Here is a 24,206-nt window from a genome sequence, read left to right as displayed (position 1 = left end):
TCTCTTCATAAGTATGTTATTTTTAGCAATTATTTGAGTTTTAAGATTAAAATGGATATATTTTAAAATTTAGAAAGATTTGCAGATTTTATTTTAACTTAATTGGAAGTTTAAGTACCAAGTATTAAAAATAGAGATAATAGCAAAACAAAATTATATTCTTAATGCTGCATTTAAAAGAAAAGCGTTTCCACAATAAACATATTTTTATATAAGATTTTTTATACAATCCTTGCAATATACAGCGAATAACTTTAAACTTCAAAAGGAAATTTGAATAATTCATTTTTATTAAAGAGCATTGATAACAAATTACATACTCATACATTTAAAGTTCAATTATTTTTATAATAATTTATTAATTTGCATAGAATATAAATTAAATTAAATATATCAATTTCGTCCACTTCAATGCTGGGAGTGCTTAGAAGCTAATTTGCATAAAATAATTTTTAAATGTTTTGTTTTATAAAAAAAATACAATTGTATCTTAACCTTGCAATTGTTAGTGAAGGAAAAAACAGTTTTCTGCTTAATTATACAATTCTTGCATAATTAAACCTTTTAAAAACAATTACTTTGTTACCAGAAAGTTGCTTGTGTTTTTCATAACAATTTGGAATCTTTTTTTGCATTGATGCAGGAATAGGGAAAGCAAAAGGGTACAACAGAACCACTTGATGCTTTTTCTAACCATTGCACGTAGAGCTTTACCCCTGCCGGGTACTATCCCTGCGGGACTACCTTTACTTAAAATATAACTTTACCCAAATAAAAGAGCCAAAAATTTTTTTTTTTCTAAAAACAAATTTCTTTAATCTTTTAGAAAATATATTATAAATCAATTTACTTCCCCAATGATGATAGATATAATTAACCCCTTGTGTTCAAATGCTTGAATTATAACATTTTTTCATTTATGTTCAACTTTCTTTAGAACACCTATCCCTGTCATCATCCAAGGATTGCAACTTTATGCGACCTTTTTTTTCTATTTCGTGTCTTTGCACAGTAAAGAGCACCAAAATATCAAAATATCGTGTTTTTTTCACTTTTCTATGAATGTCGTTAATTGCACATTGGGTTCAGAGATCGGGATATTTATTCTAAACATTTGAAACTTGTTTAAAATTTTTTAACAATTTAAAAAGAATGTTTAATCTTAAATCTTAATGCGAAAAGTGGCCCAATTGCCTTTCATGGAAAAACTCTGCTTTTTTATAATGATTTCAAACAATTATGGGTTGATCCCTATAAAAAGCAACAGGATGTCCGTTTCTGTAAGAGCTTAAAAATAATAATTCGTTGGTTTCTAATGAAAAATATCCCAAATTCCTGATTACCTTTTCGTTTAAGGTCACAAAATAATATTGAGTTATAGGCGTTGGGTAGAAAAATATTTTCATCAATTATATTGAACATATGCACTTTTACCATTAATTGGACTTTTTATTTTCGTATTTTTCTTTAATCTCTTGTTTATTCATTTTTTTATTTAGTGTTCTTTAATATTATCGAAGTCAGAACTTTAGCTATGGGTTTTAAATTTTAGCAGCAAAGCTACTCTATAAGTGTTTTCCTTCACTCATCAATCAATTAATTTCCTTGAATTTTCTCTTCCCCTGTCCAATATTCCTTGTCCCTTATTCTTATTGAGAAATCCTTAAACCCTGTATATTTATAAACCAAACGGTTTTAACACTGTTGCAATTATGCCTTTTATAATTAAAATACTTATGTGCATCATGTATTTATCTATAATAACCCGAGCTATTATGTAGCCACACCGCTGAATGTTGATTAATTAATATCGATCATCGTAAGAAATAATGTACCGCAAGCCAAAAACTTATATATTATATTCCATCGACAAAACCGTGAATCGATTTTCTCTGGTCAAATATTCCATGCCATTAATAATATTATTTAATCAATAGTTTACAATACTTGAGAAATGTATAGACATCCAAGCAATTCAGGGAAAGATACACTGAAGAAGAAAAAAGTTAGTTAGACCAAAAAATGATTTATAAACAGTAGAAAAAACCATCTAATCTTAATTGTTTTGTCGGTCATAAAGGCCGTTCTTATTTAAAATGTTATTTTTTTGAGAATAACAATTACAGTATAAAATTGTACACTAATATACATAAAAACAAGGATGACAACATCCATAAATAACTAAGAAAAAATGTGGATATCAGATCTTGACAGAAAAACAAAAGAAACCTTTTACTTAGATTAAGATGATGCATCTTTTATTAAAGTTTAAATAATTTAAACAACGATTTTTTCTGGTTTTTTTTCTTCATAAACCTATGCCTCAGCCACTAAATATGTCATGTAATAATTCTAAATTATGTTTTTTTTTACTTAAAGAGAGATTCTTTTCATTTTGGTTTAAATTTGTGTTACCATTACTCAAGATAGATTGGTACTTTAAAAACTAAAGACTAAAAGTAAAAACTAATGATATTTTTAAAATTTTTGAATTCATTAAGACTGTTGAATGTTGATTTTGGCTAGTTGAGCTCCTAATTTTGAAAAAATATTTGGAGGATGTTTCTGAGCTCAATTGAGAGAAAGTAATTGTAAGAAATTGTCAACTTAATTATCCTTTAAACATAATCTTCCCTTTTTAATTCTTAGGTTATAGAGTGTCCTTTGTGTAAATAGTTTATGTAAGGAAATAGGAAATGATTTTTTAGTTTTTTTTATGCAATTTATTTATATTTTTGTTTACTCATGATCGTTATTTGTGTCTAGAAATTAAACTTTGTGTTTAATGTATTTTTCTATTAATATAAAAACATTTTAGATTATTTTTTTATATATTTTAATATGGAGCAAATGTCAAAATAAAGATAGAATATGAAATATTATTAATTCAATAAAAGTCGGAAAGTTTTAAAGCCAATCAATAACAGAAAGTATTTTTAAAACCAGTATAATTAAAAGTCCATTGTCCTGACAATCCCTAAGTACAATATAGTGCGCAGACAGTGTAGCAATAACACAAATATCTTCCTGCTGTTTGTGTTGTTATCAAAATAATTTTTATGAAGCATTTTATAGTGCCTAATAAAAAATTACGTCATAAAATACAATTTACCAATGATATGCCAGTATATATTTAACAATTGGTCATTATAAATGTATACTAGCCTATCATTGGTCATTTTTATTGTATGACGTCATTTTATATTATGCACTTTAATATGGTTCTTTCATGATACAATTTTTTTAGTGATTCAAGTCCACAGGGCTCCAACAAGACTGACCGACACGGCAAGGAAAACTCGCAGGAAAAATCAAAACGAAGGAAAAGCCTGGAGCTCCATGAGAAGCGCAGCAAGGACACATTTAACCGCACCCACCCGCCTCCACAAATAACAGAAGTTGTACACGAGAAGAAGAATAGTTTGGAGAACAGTAAAACTGCATCAGATGGACAAAATAGAAAAGATTCAAAAGAAAAGAAGAAAATTCGGGAAATTACATCGCCATTGAAGTTTCACAGGGTTAGTATTTTCTTTGACAGTACGGGTCTAAGTCCGATTTTACCACTTAAATAAAACCGGACAAGAGTGTACAAACTTTTTCACCATCTTTAAAAGGAACTTATAGAGTAGTTATGCCTTGTTTATCCAATTTGCACCCATCTAGTTGGAGAAAAGATGGAGGGATGGGGGGTGGACATGATCGAACAAACAGGGTTAACGGAGCTAAAGAATAGTTATGCAAATAATAAAAAATCTAAATATGAATGTTTATTTAGCCCATACGTACCCACGAGGATGGAGAAAAGAAGGGTGGTAAAGACTTTACTGTGGATATTTTTACTGTGCCAGGTAAAGTTTATTATTTTATCATTTATCCTATTATGTAAGATCTGATTAAGTTCTTAATTTTAGAGAATAATTCCATAACGCCTTTTGACGGTTTTAAGCTATTGTATTTGTAAATAAAGTCTTTGGATGGTTTTACGCTTTTTATCTTGCCTCTCCCTCCCCCTTGAGAGAGATAACCTTGGACAAATCATTATAATATTCTTTGTTTTATAATTTTTTTAAAAAAATTTACCAAAAGAAGTTGTATCAACTTTTTTTTTTATAGCTAGCCGGTTCTTTTAGTAAGTAGTAGATGTAAAATTTTTCATAGAATTCAGATATGCAATCGGTTTTTTTGTAGACCTCTTATTTTTTAAGTAATTTAAGTTTTTAAAAAAAATAATTAAGTCGGTTTTAAGGTACTAAAACGCAACAAAATAAAAGAAGAAAATGGTCAGTAAGAACAAAAATAGTAAGATCTTTAATTTGACACCTTACTTTTAAAATTCTGTTGAGTAATTATTGAAAAAATCTATTTTTTTAACCTCGGTATAATAAAAACTTTAGACCTAAATATTTTCTCAAACAGACATAAAAAACATGGGTTCATATATACCATTAGAATCAGAAAAATATTACGAATCCATTGTAAGCAAAATTGAAAAAAATTAAAAAATTAAAAAATTACAGAAATGGCCAATTATGTTTTTTTGTTCAGACAACACTATTGTCTTACCTTTTTTACCCCCTCTTTACCCCCTCTTTACCCCCTTCCCGTTTTTATACTCAATTGAAGAATTAAGACGTTGCCTGTACAACATAATATGATATTTTCATATAATTCCTTTTATTGTAGTTTATATACTATATTGTAAACTTTTTTTTTCAATTTTGCTTACAATGGATTCGTAATATTTTTCTGATTCTAATGGTATATATGAACCCATATTTTTTTATTTGTAAAATAATAAAATTAAGTTCAAAGTTTTTATTCTCGTGGGTTTAAAAAAATCGATTTTTTCAATAATTACCTGACAGAATTGAAAAAGTAAGGTGTCAAATTAAAGATCTTACTATTTTTGTTCATATTGACCATTTTCTTTCTTTTTTTTGTTGCATTTTAGTACCTTAAAATCGACTTAATTTTTTTTTTTTAAACTTAAATTACTTAAAAAATAAGAGGTCTACAAAAAAACCGATTGCATATCTGAATTCTATGAAAAATTTTACATCTACTACTTACTAAAAGAACCGGCTAGCTATAAAAAAAATAGTTGATACACCTTCTTTAAATAGTAAAACCTCTAAAGTATTCATTCGAATCCGGTGGGAAGAACCGGTTCTCATCCATACGAAAAAACTATGTCTAGCATCGTATTATATCCAGCTTTCTACGAATATAAATATGTACAATCATAAGATTATAACCAGTTTTTTTTATATATTTTATATCCGCGGAAAGCTGTTTATAATACGATGCGAGAAATACTATTTATTATAGATAAAGAAGCTAAGAAATGTATTGAGAAGACTATTGAAGAGGTAAACACTTATTTAATGAAACTTAATTCAGATATGAGCAGTTTCCCACAGCTTTCGCTACCCACTAAAGTAGGTAGAGTGTCAAGCAATGTAACTTTTTATTCATTCATAAGCAAGAAGGAAACAAAAAAGTATAAGTAGACAAAAGGTATTACATTGAAAGGAAAAACATAGCAGAGGAAAAATTTCACAATAAAGCATAAATAATTCTGACGGCTGGAAGCAAAAGTAACAGAAGTTACATGATTACGGACTGTTTACAGTCTTGAATTGAAATTGATAAGTTATATTTCATGAGCATGATAAACCGACAACAGACAGACTTATAAGGTAAAATGTAGTTAAGCCTGGCAACTCATGCGAAGCAGATTATTAAAAAATGACGTCATACAATACAAATGACCAATGATAGGCCAGTATATATTTTATCAATGGTCAATTCAAATGTAAAATGGCCCATTAATAGTCTTTTGTGTTGTATGACGTAATTTTTTATAGGCACTTTAAGCTGTTCAACTCATGCTTAATTATTTCCATATGTAAAGGATACTGTGACAACAAGCGAGGGAGAGGGAAAGCCAGAAAAGAATATTACAGTTCCCATGGGAAGGTAAAGCTTATAATTTTTCTTTATTTTCATAGACAAGGATAAGTACGTAAGTTGCAAACAACATTAAAAGTGAAAACTTAAAAGTAAACAATATAAAGTAAATCATTTTTTACATTTGTTACGAAAGTACAATTTGATCTAAATATACAACTTATATACAAATCAGACAGACATTGGTATACATAAAGAAATAACGCATTCAATGAATCAATATTCTCTAATATCTAATTTCATAAAAATTAATAGAAAACAAGAAGCTTAATATGGACATAAACTACATTTACAGACTTGATTATAGAGATGCTTCCCTCATAACATAGTAACTAATTGCTTCAAAAAATCAAAGATTTAGATAAACTGCATAATTATAATCAACAGAGATAATTTTTTATATTAGCTACACTAATAATAAATATATTTTAGGCCGACTGCTGTAAAGTGCAAAATTTGCGGCAAAGAATTCGGGAAAGCGTCCATAAAATTCCACGAACCACAGGAACTTATCACAGAATTCATTTAGAAAACTGGGTCCTAACACCAGGGATAAGGGATAGTTCATCTAAGGAAAAACTATTTTAACCCAACTTCTATTCAGCCAGCATTAAAAAAAATACTTTCCTTATTGGGATTTTATTACAAGATAATTTTGTAGGAAAATATGCTGACAAACAATTAGGTTTGTTATAATAATTTGAAACTTCTGACGGGCGAAAGTTGGATAAAAAATAGTATTGATAAACTAACACTATTCCCTGCCTAATGTCAATGGATATGGTTAATTATTCTGAAAATACTTAAACAGGATAAATGTAGTAACTTTTGAACCCAGTCTAAAGGAATAAGAAATTGCTGTATACAAATCTAGTCAACTTTTTTCGTCTTTTGTATGATCTACTATTTTTTCCTCCGAATTTTCCTTGTTTTACAGATTAATAAAATGTAAATTAAATATAATGGTATAAAGATTTTTAAAATACAGTAACAGGTCAATTAAAGATATTGTGTAGTATATTTTCGGAATTAAAGTTCAAATGAAGAGATATAGATTTTTTCTTCTTTTGTAATTACACCAAAACTATAAAATGAAAAGTTGAAATTGAAATGTGATGAAAAGCCAAGGTGATATTGTTGAGCCTTATCAAATGTCTGGATTTAAATTAAGTTTTGATATATTTCTTGGTGCTATTAAGTACTAGTGCACGCATGATATAATTACAAACGAGTATTTTTTACTTACGAATTATAATATTCATATGTATGTGTGTATCATCTTTGTAATTATATAGGAGAGAGAGAGAACATAAGACAGTACATTAGTATGTATAGCAACTAAAGTATTCTTATTTGCTGATTCAAAACTGTGGGTACTTCAGAAGGGGTAATTTTCAATTTTGTTCAGCATAATCGGGAATGTTCATCCATTTATTGTCCATAAATTAATCAATAATTATGCAAAACACTCCTTAAGTTTGGTTTTTGCAGAAAATTTATTGTTTATTGATGGGACACAATTTATTTAAAAAGTAAACGAAATATGTCAAATGGCATAAAACATAAAGGTCTGTCACTCATCATAATTAGTTCAATAAAAAATACTTTATATTTGTTGTTCTAAAATATCATTATTATTTCTAGATTGCAAAAGAAATTGCAAAAATTTAAGTTAGATAACCTTGAAAGGTTTGTCAAAAACCAATGACGTAGCTTGAGCCAGATGGTAATTTGTAAGGTAGTTATACATAAGATAACATCCAATAAAATATTCTTCTTGCAGGTAAACCAAACCTTTAATAATTGTATTTATATTAATGATTATAAAACATACAATATATATAAAAATCCTCACAACAAAAAAGTTAACCTTGTCAACATGTTTTGTGTCACTTTTTTATAATGTCTACATGTCAATAAAAAGGCACAAAGTTTAGTTTGAATAAGAAATGTATCAAATTGTATAAATCATTTTGTCTGGTTAACTTTAGATTGATTGTTCTTTATAATGAAATTAAAACAAGGACAATCATTTTAGTGATTTAGTATCAATACTATTTTGAAAAGTAGACAGGTTTATTTGTCTGAAGAATAAGATTTCAATACATACGGAATCGATTAATTTTTTTTTTGGGATGCTTGAAAAAGGTTCTGGGGCGGTTTTAGGCTATTTAATTTTTGTGATGGCTTTAGGCTATTTTCTGTCATTTTTTTACACCTTCGAATATTAAGCCTCTAGATACTAAGGGCGCAACCGCTTGTTAACATATAATGTCAATTCATATTTTATTTCGCATAATTTTACCTCTTATGATAATTTTTTGCTTCTTCTTAACCTCTGCGGACTTTATATCTACCCTTTTTGACTACCAAAAATATTCCAGCGGAACAAAAGATTATCGTCAAACGCTAACTGAAAAGTTGTTACAAATTGTAAAGAAAACTGGGTGTTACCAATAATGGATATAAAACACTTAATTTACCAACGAGCAAAACAAATTAAATTACAAAAGTACCTTTTTTTCAGTGGACCACACATTAACCCTTCCGCTTAATTGAATTTTGTTTGTTAAAAAACATATCTGTGTGCTTTTTTTAGGTTAGGTTTTGTTTACCACAGTATAGGTAAGCCCTGTAAGATTAAAGCTCCATATAAGGGCCCAAACAAATTTTTAGGTGTTGGTGGGGGGGGGGGGGGGGGGGGGAGTGGTTGTGCAGGTTCCACTCCCAAAACGATAGGTTTTACCAAATTATTTGAAAAGACAATCAAGAAAATAGGTCAACGCAAAAAAGAAGTAATGGCAAACCGATAAATTTATATACATAAAGGGTGAGCAAAAAAAATGCGTACCTTTTTAAAATCTAAATTGTGCGGCTTGTGTTAATAGTAGAAAAATGTTACGCATACCGTTAGAACCGCTGAGAAGTTTATTTTTTGGAAATATAAGAACGATTCCTGTGCTTTGCATAGTTTAGGAGCTACATGTTAAAATGTCCCAACTGATGTAAAACTTGACTTGCGAGTAAATTTTAAAATATAACTAAAAATTAGATATTTTGCAAAAAGAGATGCCTACATTTTTTAATTTCAAATTGCGCGGCTTGTGTTAATAGTAGAAAAATGTTACGCATACTGTTAGAACCGCTATGAACTGTATTTTTTGGAAATATAAGAACGGTTCCTGTGCTACAAATAATCTAGGAGCCAGATGGTAAAATGTCCCAAAATTTACTCGCAAGTCATGTTTTAAGTCAGTTGGGACATTTTAACATGTAGCTCCTAAACTTTGCGTAGCACAGGAATCTTTTTTATATTTCCTAAAAACAGACTTCTTAGCGGTTCTAACGGTATGCGTAGTATTTTTCTACTATTAACACAAGCCGCGCAATTTCAATTTTAAAAAGGTACGCATTTTTTTTTGCTCACCCTTTATATACTTACTTTTATCTATTTTAGTATTTACGTGTGTGAGCAAAAACAATTTCTTGTGAAGTATTCAAGGTTGTTTTCTTTTAGAACTAAAAGCATATATTTTAAAATATGTCTAGAACAAGTTTAAAGCTTACCTGAAAATTTTGTACATCCATTTAGAGATCATTCTGGATAATCATTGATATAAAGACTTAAAATTGTACCTTTATTGTTAAAAATTAAAAAATTCGTTAGACAATATCAAAATAACAAAGTGTATATGTGATTTTTGACTCAAAAAAATCACATATTTTGGTTATTTTAAGAATTGTTCATTTATTTTTTAACGACGTTCAAAGAAATATACAAAACTATGCCAAAAATCATGAACGTTTTTATTTGAATTTCGAATGATCGTCCTAATACTGGCTTTATAATGTTTCTTAATGTACTGAACACCTTGTTTTATGGGAATTATTAATTCACACCCCCCCTCTCCCTTTTTGATGAATTCTGTTGTAATGATAACATTACTAGTGCGAGAGAAAAAGACAAGGAGAAGAGGATAGAAAAGAAAAAGAGAAAATTGCCTCATTAGAAATGGAGAAGACAGTCACTTATATTGATCATCTAGGTAAATATTTTATCTTTCAAATTAAATACATTAAACAAGAACATTAACATCCATAAATAGCAAGTTAGATAATCTAAACAAGATTTAATTCGTCGTTGTAAATAGACTAATTTAGTAGGATGTCCAACTCTTAAACTGATTTTTTTATCTATCAAGAACTTAGTGTCTAGCATGGGGCTATCCGAAGAGGAAGATTGTATAAAAATAGTCTGAAACCCTACTAAGACTTAAATTTTGAAAAATATAAAAGCCTATAACCATATTGGGATTCTTGATAAGCTTTTCCCCAATGCAATGGAGAACTTAATCAGTTCAGTGATTAGCAAAAGTAAACAAAAAAAAATTCTTTTTATAAATAGAAAAGTAACCATAACGTGGAGAGTCACACAAAGATTTTAAATCTAATTACTAAATAGAACACTAAAAAATCTTAAACATTAAATTAAACATGAATATAAAAACATTTCGTTTGGTGTACACTAATTATTAAAATATAGGAAAAGAGTTCTTAAATAAATATAAAAAAGTATATTAGCTGAAGATTTAGACAATTTTATAAAAAAACTAAAATTTTACGATATATTCGAAAAATATCTATTATATATAAAGGGAAAGGTGGGTTGGGGTTAAAATCCGTAAAGGTTGTAAATCAGCAAGGAAGCTGTCCTTGTGTCCTTGGTGTCGTGTACTATTGTGAAAAGTCCTATACCCATTAATCCTTACTTCGGAGATAGTGACGACGACATTTCCCTACTCCCAGAGAAACAAAAATTGCGGCATTGCTAGTGAGATGCGCGTTGAGCTCCGATGAGCGCGTTTTCCTTTGTTATTAGAGAATGCGTGCGATATGAGTTATATGTTGACTGTTGTTGAAAGAATCGTATGTGTATGATAAAACTCACCTGTAAGACTGTCCTGCTTGCGTGATTATTATAGGGCTTTGATTGCAAAGTATTTTATACAGCAGAAAAAAGTAAAGTATTTCTTTTGTTTTGTTCAATAAAAGACTAATCATACCTATGTAATATGTTAATTATATTGTATTACACTTAATAACCTTTTCGTATTTGTTAACAATCTATGATCTTATTATGCTTAATTGATTTTTGATTATCGCCTTTATATGTAATATTTTATCTTATGTATTTTATATTTTTTTTAGATGAAACAGTTTTCATTCTTTGAATAAAAGAATTCGTAAATTACTTAGTCATTCTCTCCATCGGACAGTGCTAGGGTGATTTTTCTGGCGATAGTTTAGACTGAAATAAAAGATCTCGATTTTGGTAATATGCCGAAACAGGTTGTGTGTTTTAAGTTAAAAACAGTAGTATAACGATAAAAATTTATCTTAACTTTAAAAAAAAAATTGTCTATAGTTCTTATCAATAAGAAATACACATATTTAGTGAATATTATCGCTCTACTACTATTTTTAAGCCTTAAAACACACACTTTTACGGATTTTACCTGCAACCTACCTTTCCCTCTTTATTTAATCCTAAATTGTTATGTTTTGCAATTTATTTCAGAGAAAACTTAGATCTGTTAATATAATTATCATTAAAAAAAAAACTAAATTAAAAACTTTCTAAAATAAAATAGAACAAAAATAGAATAAAAAATGTATTAATAGAATATTTATGAAAGGATGACATTTAGAGTGTATAAATAATATACTTGAAATATGACAAGTTAGGCAGCTGGGGAATTTTATGCTAAAATAATTCTATTTATAAATATATTGATTTGATTATGTTTTCACAATTTTATTTGTAATTTTGTGAAGAAAGAGTTGTGTTTAAGATTTAAAGCTATTTTACAGCTGTATTACTAGTAAAAAATTTTAATCAATTTAAAATGGCTATATGAAATGATGTAATAGTTTTAAATCAAACGCCTGCTTTAAGTCAAACTGTCATAAAATAACCCTGTAGATATTTGTTTTACCTAAAACAATAATTATAAATAACAAAAAAACTATTTTATGTCATTTAGTTTAATTTTATGTACTTTTTGTCTAGAAAATAAACATACTAGAATGTCCTATATTGTACATAATGTTTTACAATAATAGCTTGGTTTTCTTGCTTAATTATGATGGATTGCATATAGTTACCAGGCCCGATAATATTATTTTTTATTCAATATGAAGCATAGTTAACCTACTTTTTTTAACATCGATCATTTGTCAGTATTTCGATTCCAGTTACATTCGAGTCATAAAGTTTTATATCTTTTGTAGCGGAGCTACTCTATGATTTACTTTGTCTGTCCGCCAGTCAATCAGTATATAAAGCCTTGAAAATTTTATTTGTCATCTATTAAAGATAGAAAGATGTGTAGATTCCTATGACATATGCTCATCTAGTCAAAGCATTGTTTTATCTTTCTGTCTCCAGGTCATACTTCAAAAGTTCGTAATTTTCTATAATTTAACGTATATCTCTTATTTTCTGCTTTTTTATAACAATTAAATATCTGATCATTAGGATATTTTGTCAGACCAGAAATCCTTGATAATACGACTAAAAATGTATATATATATATTCTTTTATAAATGATATCTTTAAAAAGAATGTATCATCTTTATCACAATGCTTATGAAGGTGTTTTGACTTTTGTGTCGGAACCTAAATTGGGACATAGTGCATTTCATTACCCTAGGTAAGGTAACTTTATTTCACTTTTCAATAAAATCTAAAATGCAGCCGTTTTTGAGAAAATTAGATTTGAAAATTTCAAGTTTAATTTTCATCTCCTAGGAGTTACCGCATAATCATGACAAGAAAAGCAAATATTATTTATTTAAAATTTTTAACAAGTTTGCTTTCATAAAGTTCTTCATAAAACCACTCCTGAAGGGAGTTAATTAATGGCCATTTTTATCAGTTGCTTTGCTAAGGTCACGAAAATTCAGTCTTAAATAAATCATATATAGAGAGGTGTTATGAAAGACTTCATAAAAGCAAACTTGTTCAGAATTTTAAATAAAAAATCTTTGCTTTTCTTGTCATGATTCTGCGGTAACTCCTAGCGGATGAAAATTGAACTAAAAATTTTCAAATCTAATTTTCTCAAAAACGGCTGCATTTTAGATTTTATTGAAAAGTGAAATGAAGTTACCTAACCTAGGGTAATGAAATGCACTATGTCCCAAATTAGGTTCTGAGACAAAAGTCAAAGCACCTTCGAACGCACTGTGTTATATAAATAGAATTAATTCTATTTGAATCCCAAAACTGAAATAAAAACAAACATAAATAAAAAGTTGAACCTCCCAAATTATAATTGATCCAAGTAAAAGTTTGAAACAAGTTTATTTTAGTTCCTGGTACTACGTCAATACAGATATTAAAAATAAACAAAATAGTTAGAAATTGCAAATTTAATATTAATTTAAAAAAAAAATATTAATTTATAATCTTTTGTTTATTTAGAAATGTACCAAACTTTTCTTTTTTTTACTCCTTTTAGGAGTGATAATAAACCCTGTAGGGCATCTCTGAACCCTAGTAGAGCACTTTATTCTCTAAATAAATTAAAAATAAAGGGAATGGTATATTTTTCTAGGGATAAATGTTGAAATATTGGAGATGGAATTCTGTGCTCGCTAGGCAATTGGAGGGAAAACACTAGCCAACCTAAAATTTAAAGAACAAGAGAAAGATAATTTAAAAACATTTGAATGCCAAATTAATGTTGTTTTGTTTTCTCGTGAATTTTCTTCATAAGGAACCCATAATTTAACCTTCCATAATAGCCAATAAATATTTACAAGACAAGATACTCATTCTTTTACAGTCTGAATTAGAACATTTTCAAATGCATCGGCCTATTTTAGACCAACAATCTCTATTTTTCTGAGTATCTTAACAAAGATAATTTAACATTAATGGTTGACCTCAATTCTAAAATAAAGTTTTATAGAGTAGAAATAAGGATTACAACAAATATGTTAGTGTAAATTATAAAGCAAAAAGGTATTTCTGCAATAGTTTAAATATAATTACTATTTAAGTGAATGACCATAATTTATTTTGAATCTTTGATATGCATAACTCTATTAACAATAGTTTTTTATAAAACTTATTCCTGAATCTAATTTTTCCATGCATCTTTTCCTGTGAATTGCATTTAGATTTAGAATTTTTATATTTAGTGCTCTAGTTCATATGTAGTTCAAAACGCATTAAGTTAAATATTTATGTTTAAACTTTAAATACTAGTAAATGTTCTTTTTTACAATATCCAGAATCAATGTTTTTATATAGCATTCTAATAGGTGAGAGGATATTGTGTGTTATAGAGTGGCTATTTTCAATACATTTTAACCATTTATCTCAAATAGTTGCCAGAAGAAAGCAAATTTGCTGCATAAAATCAAAATAAAACGATGGACGGGTTAAAGCAAATTATAGATTAAATGATCATTAGTCATGTTAATATTTACAAGAAATTAAGGACATCTATCTTTATTAGCAGCAGAATAAAATACAACTTCTCTCAAAACGAAAGAAAATCACAATAGCTGCTTCAAATTTTAAACAAAAAAAAATACCTGATAACTGACAAAAATTATTTTTTCTTTCTATTGTTAATTTTCGTAACAAATATACCTAAAATATCATATTGTTTATTTCAAAAGAAAAAAGTGTTGATTAATTTTTGTTATAATTAGCTCCTGTTTCTTTTGTACTGTTGGAAACCAAAACTAAAAAGTTTGCTTCTATAAAAAAAGTCTCATTATTTAAAGTCAATATTGTTATGATTTACTTTCAGACTTGCTTTTAATTACGCGTCTAATTTTGGTCTTTTGGTGAGTCATGCTTAGGAGCAGGGCCATGGATTCGGAAATTATAATGGTGCAGAATACAATATAGAATAGGATTTTTAAAAATTATCTTTTAATGGATAATTAATATATCAAGATACTTTAATTATTTCATACAAAGTTTAGATATAAAATACTAAAAGCAGTAGATTTTTTGATTCAGAGATTATTTGGAAAATGACCTGATTTATTTTGAATGCTGCTAAGAAAAAGATTTTAAAGTTTTATGCTATTTTCGTATTTAACCTCAAAACTATCAAAGTAATAAATTTAGATAAATACTTACATATATTTTTATTTCATTTAATCTTTAGAAATATTATCAAAAAGTAATCCTTTCTCTAAGACCAGAAAACCATTTTGGTTAAGACCAGAATCCAAAAATATTTTCTTGGCATTTTCAGGAGCCAGTTTCCTGTGTCAATTTACTCTTTTGTGTATAGGCGTAAAGTTTTCACTTCTTCAACTTATTCAAAAATTTTGTAGACAGTATTCTTTTTTCATTTCAAAAGAGAATCAGTTTTCTTTAAAACTATTCTGTACTACTATTTCTTTAGTTGTATTCGTAAAAAGTTAAAAACCATTGGCGTGTACAGCTACTTTTCAGAGGATTGTAAAACCTTAGGGGGGTAAAAACAGGGGATGACAGTTCTTTCTAATATCTTGTTTTAGGGTGGGGGGAAGGGGCACTCCCTTTCGCACACCACTAACATAAACCAAATAAGAAATAATTCTGTTGTATTTAAAGTACTGTACAAAACTTTTGTTTTCAAATACAGACATTTCAATGTTGTTATTACATTACTTTAGACAAAAACAAGGACGGTCTATCCCAAGAAAAGTATTTCCCCCAGTATGGCTTCGAAACTGATTGATATCAGGTGGATTAGAACCGGTTCTAAGTCCTACTTTAAAATCATGTATCATACTGTATTACAGAATTTTACTAATTATAAAGTACTAGAGTTGGCTCGATATAATTATCTCCCTATTGGCTAGTTTTCTATATGCATATATATTTCTCAATAAATCTATTTTCCTCACCCGGCATTACTATCTAAAAGAAAGTAAATATTTAATAATTTAAATGATTTTTAAAAGATTTTTTTAAAATTATATTTTTTTCTTTACATTACCATCACCAAAGGGTTAATGATGATGATTACAATTTTAGTTTAATATTTGAACACACAAAATGTCGCTTCAATCGAATTCTTTTAAAACATAGTTTTCTTAAATTTATCATATTATAAATTTAAATTTTCTTTTTTATGATTAGAAATTAAATATATCAATATAAGGTAAATAGCAACATGAAATGAAAAAAATTAATTTATTTTTAATAAAGTAAAATAATGGGTCTTATCGTTCTGGGCAATGAGAGTTTATTATGGATTATTGGAGCACTATGAGTTTTAATCATATAATCCTTGGAAAACTTGAGCTCGTTTATAGACATTTATTTCCTATATAGATCTGACATGGATCTTGAAGCAATTAAGCAGGCCGTTTTGAACATGTTAAAAATTGGAAGATTTCATTAAATAAAAGTAATCGCAAATATACTTAGTAAATGATATTGATAGAATATTATTGATAACAGTTTTGTTAGCAGGAGCTTCGGCCCCTATGGGCTAACAAAACTGGAATATTATACTAATGTTTTTTTATTATACATCCGCGGAAAGCTGTCTATAATACGATAAGATAGATAAATGTTATATATTTTTAAAAGCTTGTAGAAAAAAATTGTCATTATCATTTATACAGTAAAATTGATCTTTCCATTTCGTGTTATCATCAGGAATTTGTCAGAATAAGATTGCTTCAATTTAATAATTCATTTCAAAATATCTAAGTCATCTTTATTATTTAAAGTCTTTTCCTTAAAGAGGTGACATGATGCTTATATTTAGTACTAATAAATTTCAAGGCTCGGTAGAGGAACATTTAGCCGCGCGGTTGCGGCTGAATCATAATTTCTATTTCAAAAGGAAAAATTATTGGTTATATAAGTTTCAAACTTATTTTCTTAATAACAGCAGTTTATAATATGGGAAAAATTTGATGAAAAAATAATAAAAGTTTGATAAGTATGAGTCGTTTTTTTCAGTGTAGTATAAACATACAAATATATAATATAAATATATGATGACAGGTTATTGAACTTGGAGTGCTAGACTTACCCCCCAACCATGTCCTTGTTGAGGTCTCTTGTCTAAATTAAAATCTGCTAAACACAACATTAAGCAGTTAATATTTTATAAATCTAGATTATTCAGGGATAAAGCAATTGTAAAGTTAAGAGGATTTGAAAATTAACCAAGTGTTAGGTTTAATGTGTGATTTTTAAAAAGTTAGACCTGTATATTTTAATTTCTAGGAATTCTGGGTACCTGTGTTGTGTAACTAAGATATATCTTTTAAATTTATAGTTCAAACCTTATCATTATTCTTACATTCATGATACCTATGAATACTGTTTAGCCTTCTTATATACCAAACTTTTGCATGCAATTTTACTGTGCTCATTAGTTTTAAATACTAAAATGTATTTCTGACTTACAAAAAGGTAAATGTGAAACTCAGGAAAATTATCACTTAAATATTTTGAAGAAGTTTCGAAGAATAAGAAGTAATAGAAAGGATTTGTTTTATGTGAAACTTATTAATGCACATGTCAACAGCAGATAAATTAATCATCTTCCTAATTAGAAATTAACCCGCGACCGTGGCTCAACATGTAGCGCATCCGCTCGTCGTCGGGAAGGTGATAGGTTCGAATCTCGGTCCGACACCGCGTCATAACTAAAGACGTTAAAAATGGTTCCTACTGCTGCTATGTCAGGTGCGCGACATAAATAGTTAGAGTAGGGGGAATGCCTTGGCCCAAAACAGGCGCAACTCACTACCATGCACAGTTGGGACTTCTCAGACAAAGGTCGTGCAATCAAAGGGTTGGTTGTCTGATGGGCAAATGGACGCTTTACATCGCAATCATAGGGCTTAGGGCTGACAACCCTATCCCATATCCATAAAAAGCCCCATTGTTACAGAAACACTGACAAATTGTCAGCGGCCTATGCTCCCCCTGTGGAGTGAAAAGGGCTTGTTACTGTTACTGTTACTAATTAGAAAGATGTTACTAAGGGTGAGATTACTTTGTCTTCCCTTTATCTAAAAAGAATGAATTATTTGGCAATTGTTAATAACCAGTAATCAAGAAATATTTGTAATTAAAATATTAATAACCTTAGCTTGGATTAAACTATAAATTGGACTCAGAAAAGTGTATTCTTTGCTGGTAAAAGGTACAGGGATATATATTTTGAAATATAAATGAAATAAGGAGGTTATGGAAGTATATTAATCCTTCTTAATATAATATTAATATAAAACTAACAATTCATCTTAAAATCAAGAGAGATCTGCAATTAAAAGCTTATGTGCAGTAGATTTAATACAGGAATTAGGTATAGCCAACAAGCGAAATAATATAAAATGATATTTGAGGGGAGTGGGCCGATAAAAAGGTCATCAATTATGTGTTGCCCCCCAACGACAGTAGAAATTCAGTTAAAGGTTTCGTGATTTTTTTCGAATTAATTACGTTGTCGGTATAAGCTGGATGTAATAACATGTGGATGGAATTTTGTTTATTCATTATGTTAAGATCTTTATATATACAGGAGAAAACTTCCTTAGTGAATAATCTTTTGTTTTGCTGAATAATAATTTCTATTCCTCTTTCTGTAATGGCCAGACTTAAATATTGGATTTTCATAGTAGTTACTGAACACAAGGATGGCACTATTCAAAATCTGAAACATCTTTAAGAATTATTATATAACATTTACATTTCCTGAGAATCGCAGTAGCTTTTCCCCCTTTTCTAGCCACTGCGGGGGCTCTAACCCTGCGTGGCCAATTGCGATCACCTAACCCAACTTAACAAATCTTTAAATTGAGGCCCAATTAAAATATTTGTACTGAACTCACATACAGAAAGAATGAGTAAAATTTAAAATTGCTACTCTGCTAATAACTCGAAATACTTCCATACAGATACAATTGTGTAAACTTTTTCAAACAATAAAATAATATTACCTTCGAAGTAACCTATTATATAAAGTGTGATTTTTGTTTGTTAAGATCTCGGTAACCACTGAGCTGAGAGAGTTTTCCTTTTAGAGGAAGCCTAATATATGTTCTAGGATAGCTTTTGAGTTATTTCCAAATATAAAAATCTTAGGATGGTATTAGGCTGCGTACTCTCTCCCTTTTTCAAATAGATCTTTTTGCTGCAAGGGGCGCAATGTTAACATGCTATTAGTTAACTAGTAATTTAACTTTGATTCAAAATATTAACGTTTAATTTTGTCCGTTCTCTTGTGTTTATTGTGTTTTAGTGAGCCAACATTTACTTGATTTTGTAAATATCCTGTCTATTATACTATTAACCTTGTGTTTTTTATTAATTACATATTTCTGTTTTAATTACAGATTAATTAAAAAGATTAACTGTAATTACTTTTATGTGGAATAACTGAATATACAAATAATATAGTAGAATTTAAATAATAGAAAAAATTAAAGCCTAGACCTCAGAAAGCAGCTTTTTTTTTGAAAACAAGAATGGAACTAATTTCTGTGAAGCGAAGCATAAATAAAAACAAATATTTGTGATAGGGTTGGGCCGGATATCCGGCTATAACTTTTTTTTATATTTTACACCAAAAATCTCTGCTTTTTAAAATTTTAAATGGCTATAATTTTCTTATTATTGAAGATAGAAAAACATTTTTTGAATATGTTTATCTTTATGCAAATTTTATTATATGAAATCTCAAAAGTTTATTAATAAATATTTTTTGCTACTTTAATATCTGGTAATTTAGCCGGTTATCCGGCCGGATACCGGATATCCGGCATTTGAAATCAGCCGGATATCCGGTATCCGGTATCCGGCCAAAAAAGTATCCGGCCCAACCCTAATTGTGAATTATTATAATACATAATATAATTTTTATACAGTATGATAAGAGATAAGGTATAGGTTATCAAAACGATTGATAGTTAGAAAACTAAATTGTGGAACATTTTTGCTATTTCCAAATTGTATAGTTAATGCAAAAATTAAGGTGAATAACCTAACAAATATAATTATCACACCTAGTCTACCCTGTCTCTCTATATTTCTCTACCTCTCCCCATCTCTTTCTCTCTCTACTTTTTCTCTTAGTCTCTGTTTCTCTATTTTCTCTCACCTTTTCAAAGTAACTTCCCTGAATTTTAATTTTCCCTGACAATATGCCTATTATATTTAGTCTCCCCTTTCTCACTGTTTTTTCAACAAAGCCAAACATTCTTTCAAAATTAGCAAAGTCTGTTGAAAAAAGTAAGTTATTCCAATAACTGTGTTTTAAAAGTTCTTATTAAGTTATTGATATGTTCTTTTGTCACAGCAAAACCAATAACTTTTTTTTATAATCTCATAAAAGTATATTTTGAAAAAAGGCATAATCAGATGAATACAAAGAATTTTTTCCTCAAAAATTTAGTTGTTTTGTTGTGTAACTGAGCAGCCATCCTTACATGGTTGTACTAGCCAGGCAGTGCTAGGCAGAGCTAGGCACATTATTTATTCCTAGGAAATAACTTTTCACGGCCTCAAAGCACAGTGACAGACATTATAAAAAAAAAAATAATTAAATAACTTTTGTAAAAATTGAAGCCGAACCTCCGCTTTCATTTTAATGTTTTTAAAAATGTTTTAGGGGGTATTTGTTATAGGGGTGATTTCTCTTGGAAGTGTGGAGGTACCCTCCCCACAAATAGTTATAAACCTTATCTGATCCTGTACAAAGCTTCACTGTAAAGAAGAACATATCAGCGTTATCCTCTTAGAATTTTTTTTTCAATTTTGAAAATTTTAATACCCCCCCCCCCCCATGACAGCGAACAACTATTTTAGGTAAGGTTATAGGCTAGGCAGGCAAGAGGGCCGAGCGCTGCGGCTAGGCAGGCAAGGGGTGCCGATTGCTGTCGGGGGAGGGGGGGGGGGTACTAATATTTTTAAAAATTGAAAATAAAATTCTAAGAGGATATTACCAACATATCTTATTTAAACAATGTAAAATATTCTATAGAATGTCTTTGGAAATAACGCTTTGAAATTTTTTCCCCGGGATTTCCTTATATTTCTAAGCTGTTACTCATTCAACAGACAATATAATTATCACAAATATTAATTTTTTTCTACCACAAGAACGAAAACTCACAAAAAAAGATAATTTGTTTTGAAGTGTATTAATTATAATTCAGTAAAAATCATGTTATAGACAATTTATAGGTCTTATTATTATTAGAGCCATATTAAGCACTTTACAAAAGAAATCTTAGGACAACTCAAATTTTATCCTCTTCGGGCTTAGTAGGGAGTATATACACTACACCCCTAAACTTTTAATATGCAACAGAATTATAACATAATTTTAATTTTGATTGGACAAAGTTGACTTAATCTTTAACAAAATAGCCTTAAATCTACCAATGACAGCTAAAGAATGGTAAAGCAGTTTCTGTGATATTGAGTGACAAGGCAAATTACCTTATCATATAGGATAGATTATGGCAAGTGAGAAAAAAAAACAATTTATGTTATAAGTAACAATCTATAGAGCTCTTTGTATGAGTAAAAAAACAAAACCTCTATAATTAATAGAGCAATATAAATAACAGCTTTATTTAGACTTGACAAGAGTGACAATATATATCCACAATAGGAAATCAAACATATTATTATTTTCACAAATCTTTTAGCCCGGACTAGAAAATTTTGATAGCCAAATGAAAACAACCCTTTAATCGCATGACATTTACCTGTCTAAAATTCATTAATTACTTTGTAATTCTCACGCGCTAGACAAGGTGGAAGTTGGTACCATTATAAAGTCTAAATAATCTAAATGTGATGAGAATCGAAATTTGATAGTTACAAATAAGAAAGTTGAAACAGAATAAGCTTTTATTAAGTGAATACTAAACGTACCTTCAAATTATTGGAAAAGTTTTGCTTTAAAGAAGCAATCAAAAGTATTGTATGTATAAATTATATTCCCTATTAACATAAATCATTCTTACTTCCTCATTATAAAACCTAAATATATGTATTGTACTTTTTAAAAGCGAAGCTTTTCTATAATTGGGGTCGGTCCGTCCGTCCGTCCGTACGTCCGTCCGTCCGTACGTCCGTCCGAGATAGATAGCTTTTATTCGTTAATTTAGGCATGTTAGAATTGTCCTATCGATTTCAAACTTTGCATGATGATTCCTGTAGTAGTTGGGTACGATTTAGAAAGCGTAGCAACTCTATAATCTTTACCAGAATGTCCGTACGTCCATTTTAAACATGTTGATTTTTCTACTTTTTTAACAACAAATTTTCAAGTGTTCTAATTATCCGTTTGATCTGATTTTTGGTATATTGATGCCTGGGACAACAAAGAACAATATTATAAGCAAAGCAACTCTATAATCAAGTTCTAAAAATGTAAGTATGTCCATAAACATTATCCTGCTTCAAGCAGTTTTTCAACTAATTTACTTACAATTTTGCTTTGACTCTTAAACTTTAAAATTCTGATTATTCAGTTCAGATACTATACAAGTGTTAATGTCCGTTTGTCCTACCGTTTCAGTGCTTCGCTTTTATGGATGTTGTCATCCTTGTTTATACATAAAATAATGATTTTTAGGATTGTTCAGTTCAAGCTTAACCTCATTATGAATTAACATAAAAAAATACTTTAATATGCTTAAATATTAAGTGAAAGTTTCCACACATACCTTTAAAGAAAAAAAGCAATTACAGTATTTAGTTGCAGCATCTAAAAATTATTATAGTAATAAAAGTATGATAATTTGCAGACCTTTAATTAGTTCTATGGTTATTTGCCCTTCATAAAGTCATTATGTGTGATTATTAAGACTAGACCATTTATAATAACAAGGACAAATATGTATTTAAGGAGCAGAGTGACAACAAACTGATTATATTTAGTTTAAGAAAAATATAAAACTATCAAATAGGATTGCAATACGTTAATATTTATAAGAACATCGCCACATGGACATACATATTACATGCTTTTCTATTTAATTCATAGAGTAGCTGCAAAACGTATAATGAAGCATTACCCATAGAATAATTAAGTATTATTTATAAACATACGCACACAATTAGAAATGGTGCGTGAAACTTTTACTGATTGGATTTTTCTAGAAAGTTAAAAGAAACTAATTAATTTAGAGCAATAAAATTCTAATATGATAATTATATTCAATCAAACGCCTTGTTTACATCAAGAAATCTTTGATTTGAAATAACTTATCGTGGAATTTCGTAACAACTTTGTACCAAAGCATTATTATTCCAAAAGGAGGCATTTTATTTATAAAGTTAGTTGTGTGCTAACAATGTATATTTAAAACCATGATCAAGAGATATTTTTTTTACATATAGTTGAAAGCAAAAGAACTTTTATGCAATTAAGCCTTTTAGTCGTTACTTTTTTTTCTTTGACAACTATCGATAGACAGACCAACTAGTCGACCAATCTATACAAGATATTTTTTTTAGTTTAATTAATAATTGCAAATATTTTTAAAAGAAAATTTCTTCAAAATTTATGAATATTATGAGTAAAACTGTTGCTTATTCAGAAGATGAGGGTCTGAATGACAGTTTTGACGCCATCTGGGAGGCGCATATGGCCCAGCTTGAACCTTGTTCCATTTGTGGAAGGACTTTCTTTCCAGAAAGGTACCTTTTCTTTAAGTTTTTTTTTTAATTACAAGGAGCACATCTAAGTAAAAATATATCTGATTAATGCCTTTAATAATTATCTAAAACTCAATATAAAAGAAAGATTTTGTCTATCTATTACTTCTTAAAAAAATTTCTGGTTGATTTTTTAAAAAGTAAATAATGTGACTCGATAACATCTTAAAAAAGTTAAATTAAATTGATACCTAATAAAAAGAAAAATACTGGTCGAGGGATGAATATCAGAATAGAAAAATTTTTTTTTCATATAAAAAATCGGGGGATTAAATTTCAATGAAAGAAAACTACTTTTAGAGATAACATGTATCAAAAAAGAACATAAATCATCTAAATGACACAGTTTTATAAAATATTAATATAAATATCATATATGATAAAACTTTATATAATCAGGACTTGAAGGGATATGTCATTTGAAAGATATTTCTTTATTTTTTAGGATATAATGTTTACATTTAGCATCTTATTGTACCCGTATTAACAACTATTTATTTTGTCCTTGTAA

At 28.7% G+C, this 24,206-nt stretch overlaps 1 protein-coding gene across 1 annotated transcript in view; it reads left to right on the top strand.

Moving 5' to 3' along the window:
• LOC145312534 (uncharacterized) overlaps positions 1–24,206 on the top strand; it is a 45,527-nt gene that overhangs the window by 17,946 nt on the left and 3,375 nt on the right. The window contains exons 10-16 of the mRNA XM_080151789.1: positions 3,248–3,521; positions 3,779–3,851; positions 5,332–5,372; positions 5,918–5,982; positions 6,406–6,478; positions 9,923–10,019; positions 23,578–23,677. Of these exons, the coding sequence (XP_080007915.1) occupies positions 3,248–3,521; positions 3,779–3,851; positions 5,332–5,372; positions 5,918–5,982; positions 6,406–6,478; positions 9,923–10,019; positions 23,578–23,677 (723 nt within the window). The remainder of the gene's footprint in view (positions 1–3,247; positions 3,522–3,778; positions 3,852–5,331; positions 5,373–5,917; positions 5,983–6,405; positions 6,479–9,922; positions 10,020–23,577; positions 23,678–24,206) is intronic.

The sequence above is a fragment of the Acartia tonsa genome, chromosome 2 (genome assembly GCF_053477335.1).
Source record: "Acartia tonsa isolate MP-2025a chromosome 2, ASM5347733v1, whole genome shotgun sequence".
Classification (NCBI taxonomy): Eukaryota; Metazoa; Arthropoda; class Copepoda; order Calanoida; family Acartiidae; genus Acartia; species Acartia tonsa.
Note: the sequence above shows the minus strand (reverse complement) of the source record. Positions and strands in the feature narration are given on the sequence as shown.